The 13,062-nt window shown below is 45.0% G+C and overlaps 1 protein-coding gene across 1 annotated transcript in view; it reads right to left on the bottom strand.

The window, feature by feature from the left end:
* Nucleotides 1–600: 600 nt before the first annotated feature.
* Nucleotides 601–13,062, bottom strand: part of NPFFR1 (neuropeptide FF receptor 1) — a 19,497-nt gene continuing 7,035 nt past the window's right edge. Inside the window, exons 3-5 of the mRNA XM_081861899.1 lie at nucleotides 8,042–8,141; nucleotides 1,662–4,634; nucleotides 601–1,285 (exon numbers count right to left, since the gene is read on the bottom strand). Coding sequence (XP_081718025.1) covers nucleotides 3,743–4,634; nucleotides 8,042–8,141 — 992 coding nt within the window. The 3' untranslated portion in view covers nucleotides 601–1,285; nucleotides 1,662–3,742. The remainder of the gene's footprint in view (nucleotides 1,286–1,661; nucleotides 4,635–8,041; nucleotides 8,142–13,062) is intronic.

Genomic DNA, 13,062 nt, shown 5'->3' with positions numbered 1-13,062 from the left:
CCCCAATACAAAAATGTCATAGCTCATTGTTCATTTCTTGCTATGTAAAAAGAGCCTGCTGGATCAGGCCGAAGAGCCATCGACTCCAGCATCGACAGTGGCCCAACAGATGCTTATGAGAACTCCCAAATCCAAGGGACAAATGATGAGTGTTGTAAATGTGCTAGCAGTTTTATTGCTGGACAGCTAGGAGTGTTGTTTACAGAGGTTTGAATCAGAGAACTGGACAGGGACCCTGAGGGTCATCTAGTCCAACACCCTGCAATTCAGGAATCTCAACTAAAGCATCCATGACAGATGGCCATCCAACCTTTGCAGCTGTGTGTGATAATTGGTATGGAGAAATGATGAATATAGGGGGCTAAAAGTAATGTGATTGTGACATACTCTAAACTCCCTAAGGGCCCTTAACATTGCCCAATATGACATGCAGGAAAGCACTTTGTTCGTATTTGGACATATAAGCTAAACTGTTTCAAGTTCACAAGGCAGCTTCCTTCCTCTGCCTAGAAGCTGTCCGACCCTAAATGCAACAGAGACTTGCACAGCAGCAGCAGCAGCAGCAGCTACAAATATTATCATAATTTAAAAGCATACAGCAACAGAGAGTATCTTTTATTTCTGATACATTGTCAACAACTGCGTAATAGCATCATGACCACTTTTACAACACAGGACAGCTAATTTACAAAAATGGCAATAAAGAGTTCTGGTAGGTAGTCTTTAGTCACAGTGCAATGGAAGACAACGGACCAATACAGGCAGTAAACACTTTGATTCAGCAAATGAATTATCCTCTTGGGTTTGCCTTTGAGCTTCAATAATGCTTTCTTATACAAACATCCACACCCTCCATTTTCTTGATTGTTTTATTCTTTAAAATGTGGGTTTAGTGAAGGATACAAGCCATGTATTTGAAATAAGTAGAACTGCCATTTTATTTTTTTTAAAGGTCCCTGATCCAGTGCCTTTCACAGCAGCTTGATTTGAAACCATGTTTTTCTTCCTGTGGCGAAGAGCTTCATCTGCTGATTTTTGTAGATCAAGCTGCTGTTAAAAAGCAGGACAGCCTCTTTATTCTGATCATTTGGCAACCCCATGTGATAGAAATGCATCCCTTCCTGAAATGAAATGAGGATGTCATCTCCTTTCCAGGGTGGAATCTACACACATATAAAAAAAGTTTTGAAAAATACATTGAATTTTGCATAGCTCACTGCCGCCATCTAGTGTCATATTTGTATATTGCACTTCACAACACATTTATATAATGTTTTATTTGCAGCTGTGTAGCTGAGTCCCCAGGGACACAGGTGGCTCTGTGGGTTAAACCACAGAGCCTAGGACTTGCTGATCAGAAGGTCGGCGGTTCGAATCCCTGTGACGGGGTGAGCTCCCGTTGCTTGGTCCCAGCTCCTGCCAACCTAGCAGTTCGAAAGCATGCCAAAGTGCAAGTAGATAAATAGGAACAGCTTCAGCGGGAAGGTAAACGGCGTTTCCGTGCGCTGCTCTGGTTTGCCAGAAGCAGCTTAGTCATGCTGGCCACATGACCCAGAAGCTGTCTGCGGACAAACGCCTGCTCCCTCGGCCCATAGAGCGAGATGAGTGCCGCAACCCCAGAGTTGGTCACGACTGGACCTAATGGTCAGGGGTCCCTTTACCTTTTTAGCTGAGTCCCCAGTGTAACAATTAAGGAACAACAAGCTACTCTGCAAAGTTGGGCTAAAGGTGGGCTAAACATTTAAAGTCAGCATGATAAAATTAATGGAACACTGCCTCACCACCCCTTCTAGAATTTTTTTTTTTTTTAATGTATCAACACCAACAAACATGCAGGTAGGGGTAATCTGACAGGTATTATATACCCGGACTTTCAAAGAGCTTTTACAAACTCTTTCAGCTAAGGTTCCTAAGGAGACTTAGTAACCATGGGAAAAATAAACAGATAAAAGTACAGGTAAGTTCTCTAATGGGCATATACCAGGAAGCAGGGTTGTGAGGAGATAGATAATTTCCTTCATTGTTAAAACTAAGAGACACATTCCTCTAAGAATATGTTTTGGGGCTGGTGTTATTTAACTTATTCATAAATAACACAGAGTCAAGGCTGAGCAGTGAGGTAGATGACACCAACTTGGTCACAATCTCTCCAAGAGAGTGAATGGGCAACAATTGGCCAATGAGATACATGCATCAACAGTATTCAAGTTTAAAGTGATGCATATTAACACAAAAAAATCCCAACTAAATCCCTGACTGGATCTGGCTGTGCTGCCATCATTTAAACTTGGCTCCTGGCGACATAAATAAAATGGGCACCCCACACTCACCCCAATAAACTGGTAACATAAACCACGTTCTCTGCCAACAGTGTAGGTTTTGAAATTGCTTCTCAAAATTTAATATATGCTAGCTGGGAATCTCAGATTCCAGAGACACCTTCCTACAAAAACAAACAAAATAACAACCAAACCCCCCCCCCAAACCCTGGCATCTGATCACATAGAAGCAGCAACCGTGACACAACAGTAACATCTGAATCATTCTCGGGCAGTCTCACAAAAGTTAATGGATCAATTATGGGGCTGATATAGAGTAAGTGAATGGTCTGCATGCGTGTGTGCTCTAAATACTGCATCTTCCTGTTTCCTGAATGGAGGCTTTTCTTCCTCTCACTTGTCACTCTTACCTTGCTTTTATTGTTGAGGTAGCACAACAAGCAGTCTCCAACAGATGAGGTTGCTGACCAGTCACAGCCAACTGCACTTCTATTTAGAAATCTAGTTCAGAATAATTGTTCTGTCTGGTTCCTCTTTAAACACAGGCAGGGGCATCTTACCCATAGACGTTAGTGGTGCGGGGCGCCAGGGCGCCAGATTTTGGAGGGCGCCACAGGCTGAGTGTCCAGGAAGGAGAGTCAGGGCGTGCTCCTTCCCCGCTCTGGGGCAGCCCTCTCCTCTCCTCTCCTCACAGCCACCCATTGGAGTGCGCTGCGTCCGGCTCAGGGAAGCCCCTTTGTGTCCCCTCCTGCCGGGGCTGCCTGGGCACCTGGTGGGTGCAATCGGGGGCGGAGGCAGGGCGGGGGTGTCTCTTCCACCCATCTCTGCCTGTGTTGCTGCCTGCACGCCTCCCTGCGGAGTCTGCGAGTGGAGCAGGGAAGCGCCCTGTGCAATCCCGGCGCCGAGCGAGGATGGGACAGCCGACAAGGCACCTGATCTGTTTGTTGGCCTTCCTGTCGTGCGGACTTCCCTGGACGGGGACATGTAAGGGGCGCTGGGCACTTAGAGGGAGGCTTTGCAGGAGGCCGTCTGGGCTGCGATCCGGGCACCTCTTACTTACATGCAATGCCGAGCACGCATTGGACCACGCGATGTAAACGAGACGGACTGAACTCCCCCCACCCTTAAAAAAGGTTGACAACTCTGTGAGATGTGCTTAAGACGGCCCTGAACACAGGCCTGAATTCCAACACCTCATCTGGAATATATACAAGGTTCTAAGGGGAGGAATGAGCATTTATAAATTGCAGCGCTTTATAAAAACTGGTGCGTGTCATACCGAAGTATCAAAACCCAGGATAAGAAGAGGAAGTTCCACAAACGTCAAGTCCTTTCACTTAGATATCTACACTGACAATGTGTTTTGGTCTTGAAAAGCTTACTGGAAATGGATTTGGCTCACATGCTGTGAAAGTAATGTAATGATATATTGTATAATCAACCCATCAGCATCTCAAATATCCTTAGATATCCCAAGCTGGGATACTGACAGTTTTGGGGGAGCAACTTTTGCTGTCAAAGTCCTCCACCATCAGACCATGGTGAGCTACCCTTATGTTCCTTGCAGGATACAGCCCTGTTCTCAAAAGGCTACTCTGACCAGACTCAGAGGGCTGCGCTGAATCACTGCCTTGGACTTCGACAAAAATCCGATTGCGTGCCCCAAAAAGCAACCCACTGTTGGTCCTGTCAGAATAGGTGTTTTTGTGTTCTGTTTCCATGGAGCAGAGCTGGACTTGGAAGGCCTCCTGGAATCCTCTCCGGAAGTTCTCGTTGAAGTACCCATAGATGATTGGGTTGATGCTACTGTTAAAGAAAGCCAGCCAATGGGCAAAGGGGAAAAAATAAACCGTGACGAGGTTGAGTTGATTCTCGGTGAGGTTCCCGTAGTCTGTCAGCAGCAATAAAGTCCAGAGGGGCAGCCAAGAGAGGGTGAAGAACAACGCCACAATGATCAACATGTTGATAACTCTGATTTTCCTCTTGGACACTCTCCTTCCCTCGTTCTCCTCCGACTGGGAGCCTCTAATGCTTGCGGATGACTTGAAGAGTTTGAAGGCAATCCGAGCGTACATAATCACAATCGAGGTGAGAGGGGCCAGGTAAATGTGAGAGAAAAGAACGGTTGTGTAGATCTTGCGCATCTCCTTGTCCGGCCATGCCTCCCAGCAGGTGTAGAGCGGGTAGGAATTGTTGTAGGCATCTAGCATGAAGTGGTACTCATCCCGGGTGACGGTCAAGGTGACTGCAGAGGGGCACATGATGATTAAGGCTAAGACCCAAATTATAATGATGGTGACCAGAGCTTTCCTTAGGGTTAGCTTCTGCCTGAATGGGTACACGATACAGCGGAACCTAAGAGAGAAGAAGGAGAAAGCAATATATTCAGATACAACACTGGAAAAGCTATGAGAAACAAGCATTTCCTTCATGGTCTGTTGAGAGACTTGTGGGATATACATATCCGGCCCTCCCCAGCCAAAGCTGGCCTCAGAGCGGCTAACAACAGTAAAAGTAACACAGTTTACATAAAATCACAATCAATTAATTGAAATACATTCTCAAATCAATTCATTCTAACATCAATTCTAACATCAATTCAGGATCAAATTAATGGCAACCATTGGGCTAGCATTCTATGAGGATTACCAAAGGAGGGGGTCAAACTGTGCCTTGGCCAAAGGCCTGGTGGAGCAGCTCTGTCTTGCAGGTCCTGCGGAAAGATGTCAAGTCCCGCAGGGCCCTAGTCTCTTGTGATAGAGCGTTCCATGAGATCGGGGCCACAGCTGAAAAAGCCCTGGCTCTGGTTGAGGCCAGCCTAACCTCTCTGTGGCCTGGGACCTCCAAAATGTTTTTATTTGAAGACTGTAAGGTCCTCCATGGGACATACCAGGAGAGGCGGTCCCGTAGGTACAATTTTGAGAAGGCAGTTTTCCTGCATGACGAATTAATAACAACATGAGAGAAAACTGCATCTCAGTCGTGGCTTTCTATTTTTCTAAAAGGAGATGATAATTTCAGGACAAAACGTCATTAAAACAAACTTCAATAGACCCCCAAAGTTCTCATTAGCAAAAGCAAACACGAGCAGCTTGTGAAATGAAGGCTGCAGCCAGACCTCAGTCAGGGGAACCTGGGCTCAGATTCTTGCCCAGACATGATATGAGTGGCCAATCAGCCCAACCTACCTCACAGGGTTGTTGTGCTGATAAAATGCGGGGAGGGAAAACTATTTCTCCCTGAAGCCCTTGTTGGGAGAAGGGAGGTGTTATTTTAATTTCCACCCCACTTTTCTACCAAAGCATTCAAGTAGAGTTGCAAGAAGTTAAAAACAATGCAATGTGCGATAGATCCTCAGAGACAGTGGGTTATAGAGAAGGTAGAAGCAATAAAAATGTTTAACATAAATAATAAACGGATAAAATGTTATCAAAATTATATATGGTATCATTGTAACATTTTCCATAGTTGACAGAGAAGATTATTTTGGGGCTCTGCATATGCCTTTGATGGGGTTTTAAAAATTGTTGCTTATTTACTGTGTTGGCTATTATTTATTATTAATAATAGCTAATATACTGTGTTGCCGACAAAGGTCTGTATAGTTAAAGCTATGGTTTTCCCAGTAGTGATGTATGAAAGTGAGAGCTGGACCATAAAGAAGGCTGATCACCGAAGAATTGATGCTTTTGAATTATGGTGCTGGAGGAGACTCTTGAGAGTCCCATGGGCTGTAAGAAGATCAAACCTCTCCATTCTGAAGGAAATCAGCCCTGAGTGCTCACTGGAAGGACAGATCGTGAAGCTGAGGCTCCAATACTTTGGCCACCTCATGAGAAGAGAAGACTCCCTGGAAAAGACCCTGATGTTGGGAAAGATGGAGGGCACAAGGAGAAGGGGATGACAGAGGACGAGATGGTTGGACAGTGTTCTCGAAGCTACCAACATGAGTTTGACCAAACTGCTGGAGGCAGTGGAAGACAGGAGTGCCTAGCATGCTCTGGTCCATGGGGTCACGAAGAGTCGGACACGACTAAACGACTAAACAACAACAACAACAAAATATACTGTGTATATGCCAAAATGGTTTTGAAGTGGTCTGCAACTATAAAATCAATAAACAAAATTCCATGCGTAATGAACCAAAACGTCCTTAATTAAAATATACAGTAAAACAAAAGCCAGTTAAAAAGCATAACAATTAAAACAGTTTAAAAACAAATCAGGGAGTTCAAGGGAACGTTTGTCTAAACTGGTAGGCATTCAGGAGATAGTGGAATCCCAATAGTGATGGGGCCTCATATTTCAGCAGGGAGGGCATTCTGCAAAACTGGTGCCCCCAGTGGGGGGGGGGAGGGAAGCCTCCTCTGTGTTACCACAAGCCAATCATCATTGGGTCATGACAAAAGTAACTGGGTTCCTAAAGCTGGTCGCAAGGCTGGGCAGTGGAGGATAGCCTTGGTCCAAAGTTATTTAGGACTTTGTATGTAAGCAGCAGGGACACGGGTGGCACTGTGGTCTAAACCACTGAGCCTCTTGGGCTTGCTGATCAGAAGGTCGGTGGTTCGAATCCCTGCGACAGGGTGAACTCCCATTGCTTGGTCCCAGCTCCTGCCAACCTAGCAGTTCGAAAGCATGCCAGTGCAAGTAGATAAATAGGTACCACTCCAGTGGGAAGGTAAATGGCATTTGCGTGTGCTGCTCTGGTTTCAGTGTTCCATTGCCCCAGAAGCGGCTTAGTCATGCTGGCCACATGACCCGGAAGAACTGTCTGCAGACAAAACGCCGGCTCCCTCGGCCTGTAAAGTGAGATGAGCACCACAACCCCAGAGTTGTCTGCGACTGGACTTAATTGTCAGGGGTCCTTTACCTTTACCTTTTTTTATGTAAGCAGCAGAACCTTAAAGTTGGCTTGGTGGCTAGAAGGCAGCACAGCACAGATCCCTCAGCGTTGGCATGGTATGGGCCTGAAAAGGAGCATCACCCAGGCTGTGGTGTTCTGTATTATCTGCAGGTGTCTGGGCAAGCTGCGAGGGAAGCCACACATCAAGCACGCTGCAATGGTCCAGATAGGAGGTTGCCAACATATGGGTCGCAATGGCCAATGACCTGACCCATGAAATCACACCCTGTTTTTGTCTGCATGAATTCCTGTTTATTTTATATATATATGGATGTCAGGGAACTGGCATCAGAGCCAGAGGGAGAGGGAGGGCTCCAGAGGGATTCCGGAGAGCGTACCGGGAGGGAGAGAAGCAGCCCATGTTCTGGGGGAAGGAAATCAGCGTAACACTAGTGGAGAAGGGGGGCAGATGGGGGAATCGGCGAGGTGGCTCCATGACTCCTCGCCGGAGACCAGCGGGGAGAGCACGGGTCCTCCGCTGCCCACACCCTCCCTGCGCAGAAGGCTTCCGCGCAGGGAGAGTAGGCGGAGACTAGGCGTCAAAGAGCTTCTTTGCTGGAAGAAGTTCAAGAAACACCCACTGACGGATTCTGCCAGCGATTGAGACAGCCACGGGTGAGTGGCTGTCCGGACAGAAAGGGTTCACCCAGGTAACTCAGCCAAGCGTGGTGCCGATTTACGCACGAGCAACCCCTAGAACCATTACAATATATATATGCTGTCTTTTTCCTGTTCTTGTATGGAATGTTGCCTTTGTGTTAATGATACCATTTACTGTTTTTATGCCGCATGTCAATTTGAGGTTTTTAAAAAAACTAAGCGGTTTATAACTGCTTTGAAATAAATAAAACAAACCTACCTTTCCACTGCAATGGCCACCAGGGTGAACACGGAAGAGGAGACAGACATCCCTTGCACCAAGCCACTCATTTTACACATGGTGATGTCAAATGGCCAGCCTGGAATGATATGCAGAGTGTCAACTGCAGTGCATTTCTTAACATTCTAGTCCTCAAGAGAGGTAATATAGCAAATGCATAGTGATCGAACCCGAGCCTTCTCCGAGAGCTGCTAAACCACGTCTAGTTTGGACGCCAAGAATCGGAAAGGACTCTGGCATTATGCGGACTGACTCCCCAAAAATGCAACAATATTGTAATATTTATTGGAAACTGTGGAAAAAAATGTTTTCTGGGAAACAACCTGCAACCAGGGTAGCCTGACCAATGTGACATATAACATTCATTGACAAACAAACATAAATAAATGCCTCCAAATTATTCACAAGTTGCAAGTTAGCATCAAGTCCCTGTGAGAGATCCCATGCCCATGGGAATCACCATTCGGCCACAGCAACCCCATCACGATTTGTTTCTTTTCAACCCAACGTTTATCCACGTTTCTCTCTTTTTCAAAGATGGGGATTTCATACTAATTATAATATCCTATTGCATCGCTCGGCCAACAAATTTTCTTTTCAGTTTCCCAGGCTCAGATCCAGCAACAACAAAGGTGCCAGCAGACCCTTTCAATGGCTTCCTCTGCACTTTCATTCAGCATAATCCCATTTCCCATAGGGACACCATTCCCTGTGTTTATGGTGTCTATTTTAAATTATGTTTTTAAAAAATCATACGCATTTTGTGTTCAAGATTAGCTTCAACCTTCTACACTACAGGGTAGCTTTGTTCCTTGAGGGGGAGTAATTTCTAGTTTAAATGCCCAAATGTCCTGAGGCAGGCTTTATCTATCTTCCTGTAGCAAGCAGGACTGTGTTGCCCTTTAGAAATACAGTGCTCCCAAGCCTGTAAGCATGCTGCGTTCGGGCTTTAATGTTTTCAGCTTCCTCTAGATGTCTCCATTCACCATACGATCACAATCCCATTCATTTCTGAATAAGTCAGATTTGTGCAGGGCACCAGAGCTAGCTGCATGTGGTATCACTGCTACCCATTTAGAACTTCCTACTGTCAAAAAATAAAAAGATTGACCGCTCCTTCAAGAGAATGTGCAGAACACTCTCCTGCCCACAAGCACTTACTGTTCCCTTCTAACACATGCGTCTTATATGATGGGAGATATTGATTGATTAGACATACTCCAATCAGTAGAGAGGATATGGGCAAAGCTTTCTTTTCTTATTTGGAAAGAATTTTCTAGCCCTTTGGACTGAAAAGATTTGAATGTGCAGAGGCAAGCCTTAGCAAAATCTCCAAATCAAAAGGAATTGCTGCGTAAGTGCAAGGGGACAGGATTCCAGCGTTGCAATTGCACCGCTCCTTTCCATGCCTAGCAGATTCAGAACATATGCATAATGATGCTACTAATTATTATTTGTATCAGAAATTATGCAAATGTGCTTCATTTTCATCATATATGCTGGTTGCAGATTGGAAAGGCGGGTGTAAAGTTCTGCCGGAAACATCAGAGTGCAGATAGTAAAGAGAACTAGCTATGGTAAATATGGGAGTGAGCCACACATTTAAAAATATGTTCAGAGCTTTTGCTGCAAAATCTGCGCTCGGTTTTGAGAACAAACCTCTTTTTTGCTTTACTGCTGCAATTAGAAGAGCAGTCATGGCTCTCTGTTGACTGGCGGCAGCAGAGTGAATCCTCAAAGTTACACCCCCCCCTTGAGGGTAAGTGGATAGTTGTCACTTGATGAGGAGGGGAAAGGTATACTTAGAGCCAACATACAGACCATGATCATTACAGGAGGGGTGGGGGACAGAAGGAAAGCAGGAGAACGGACATAATATTTCACTAATCTCTATCTCCAAATGACAGCTTTTAGACCCAGAATGTTCAAAGAGACAGACGTGCTATAGGAACATAGAAAGCTGGCAAACTTTAGGTTCCTCCAGCTCAGTCTTTTGTCTCTAGGGACTCCTTGTAGGCCTCCAGAATCTCAGATGCGTCTCTCTCAGTCATATCTGGAGATGCCAGGGGCTTTTTGACATGCAGAGCAGGTGCCAAACCACTGCCCTACAACCTTTCCTTCCCATAATAAGCTGCCTTGTCAGACCACTGGTCCATCTGCCATGACATTATCTACAGGATAATGTCAAGCAACTCTCCAGGGGTTTGGAAGGTTTCCCCCCCCTCAGCCCTACCTGAAAATGCTGGAGACTGAAACTGGGTAGATATTCTATCTGCATTGCTGTGGCCTGTAATTGGGAACGGTGCTAGTCACTGTAAACCCCAAAGCTCAAATTGCTAAATAAAAAAGCATTCGAGAAAAATCATTCCACTGTGTATTATTTTATTTACTATAGACCACAGGCTAAGCACAGTGGAGTCCAAAACCTATTTTTCTGTTAGAACCGTCATGTTGGATCGACTTCCCTCAAGGGCAGTTTGTCCACGATGGATCAATTTTTTTCTTTGCAGTCCAATTCACAGCCTTCAGAGAACACAGGCTAGTTCCTGCAGTGCCCTCCCATTTCACATAAGGCTTCATGTGTGCACTTATTGCGCACCCAAGAACATTTCCCAGAATCCTCTGCAAGGTGTTACAGTTGAATGGTCAATGTGAACCAATGTGGAATAGGTTCTCTGAAGCCAAGAAATGGGGAAAGGACTGGGGGAGACTGATACGGTAAAGCAGGGGAGGTGAACCTGAGACCCTCCAGATGTTGTTAGACAACAAATCTCATAATCTCTGTCCACTCGCCATGCTAGCTGGGGCTGCCCAGCAACCTCTGTTGTAGAAACATAAAGACCATATAAATAAAGGAAGAGCTTCGACATCTACAAGGAAGGTACCATCGTTAACAGCAAATGGAGGAGGCGATGGGGAGAAGCTATTTGACTTTCCACTCATCAAGAGCAAATGAAGATGTCAGCAAGCCCAGGGGATCTTCTAGCTGAGACAACTCACACTCAAGACTGGGGTGACTTTTTAGAGACAGATGGAGCAGCTTAAACAACAGAGCTTCACTCAACGTACATACCACCACTTAACCACATATTTATTTACAGTCACATACGATAAATGTGTTTTGTTTTTTTAATTCTCCAATAAGCCAGGGGACCTAATGGCACCACTGCAGGGAATTTGAATTGGTATCCTGAATTTCCAGATCTTAATGTGTAAATAAAACAAGGTATTCAGTGCTAATCTTACTCAGAGTGCACTCACTGAAGTTATTGGGCATGATTAAATTAGGTTCATTGATTCAAATGGGCCTACTCTGAGGAAGACTAGCATTGACTACCACCTATAGACAGCTGGATACATAGGGTGGATTTCAAAGAACCCTTTCCTTTGCTCAAGCATTCCCGTTTGCCAAAGTGAACGATCCTCCCCCCCCCATGCTATTTTGGGGGTTCTCCTGACCCCTGCCAGAGCTAATTTCAGGGGTGTGGGTGACAAGGGGGGAGGGAAAGCCCCACTGTGCAAGTGAAAGTCCTTGTGCACAGCTTCCAGTAACAGGGCAGGTTAGGTGAACCCCATCCTTAATTCACTAAAATCAGAGAGGGAAATTGAAGCTATCCTCCCCTGGGAGCTGGGGAAGCAATAGCAATCTCGTAACTGGCATGTAGCTCATTATTCTGTTGATTAAAAGGATACAGTGTGGAATGGGGTCTTTTAGGCATAGCTCTGAAGTGCTAATAGCAGTTCAGAAACATAAATATGATTTTAACAAATTAAGGTTTTCAGCCGTTGACAGGGCCGCCCCGGCTGAGTCGGAATGTGCCTGCCTGCTCTGCATAATAATTAGTCAGAAATCTGATCTTGTTTTAAGTACAAATTAGCTTACAAGAGTGCAATGTCAGGGCTACCTACTGCAGCAAAAACAGAGATAGAGGCAGCCAGTAGCGTAATATCCGTTTCCAAAACTCCTTTGTATCTTTTTGTGCTCGTCTCTCAGTCTCTTAGCACTAGCTGCTTTCCGTGGTGAAAATGGGCCTGCCTTTGCTCCCTTTCAGAAATGTGAATCATAACATAATTTCGGAACGGTGTTTTTCGAACACACATACATGGAGCATTAGCTTTAATCATGCAACTTGGCTTCTTTCCTATTGCTGCTTTCAGGATTAAAAACAGCAATGGCTCAGTCCTGCAATCCAATCCAAAGTCCAATCAGAACATCCTTAGATTTGGCATTAGGCAGAGCTCAGACTTGCCTAAAGAGAAATATTCAAGGGTCATTTACAGTGAGGTAAGCTCCACTGAGGCCAATCGGATTTCTCCAGACTAACTGATCAACGAATTGCCCCCTAACTGGTTTCTGGCATGCTGCTATACCGACATGCTCCATTGGAATGAGGAATTATGCTAATAAGGTATTTGATGTTTGGGCAAAACATCTCAGGCATTTCCATATCTTATCTGCAGTTCTCCATAAGTAGTAGCTTGCATCTTAACCTTTCATTATCACATTTCCACCTCCTTGCTGGTTAAAAGGGATAAGAAAAACAAATCGCTTGTTGACAGCTATCTCCCAACACCATTTCACTGAATATTCCAGAGTCTAAGGAATATTAGACATAGTAAGGTCTATGAAATATCGGCTGAGATTCAGAGATCTGCATAGGCTTACACAAGTGACTTGCTTCAGCCTGGCAGAATTGGTGGCTCCTTCTTTGAATGCGTGATGGTCATGCCTAGTATGGAATAAGAAACCATTTTGGTTCTGCATGTTCCTTAGCAGATGTTAGACTCACAAGTTAAATTTGACATCAGATGATTGAATGCTTTGAACTCCCAAAGTTGGGTTTTCAAAGCACTATGCAGGACTTTTAAAGAATCCCGAGCAGTGCTTTGAAGCACCTGAGGCTTCCTATTGTTATAAATATTCGGGGGGGGGGGGGACTAAACCCTAGAAATTAATAAATCATAGGATTTTGATTATTTCAGATATGAAAGGAGAAATA

Source organism: Podarcis erhardii, assembly GCF_964252035.2.
Source record: "Podarcis erhardii genome assembly, chromosome: 5".
Lineage (NCBI taxonomy): Eukaryota > Metazoa > Chordata > Lepidosauria > Squamata > Lacertidae > Podarcis > Podarcis erhardii.
The sequence above is the reverse complement of the archived record's forward strand: the minus strand, read 5'-3'. Positions and strand labels throughout refer to the sequence as shown.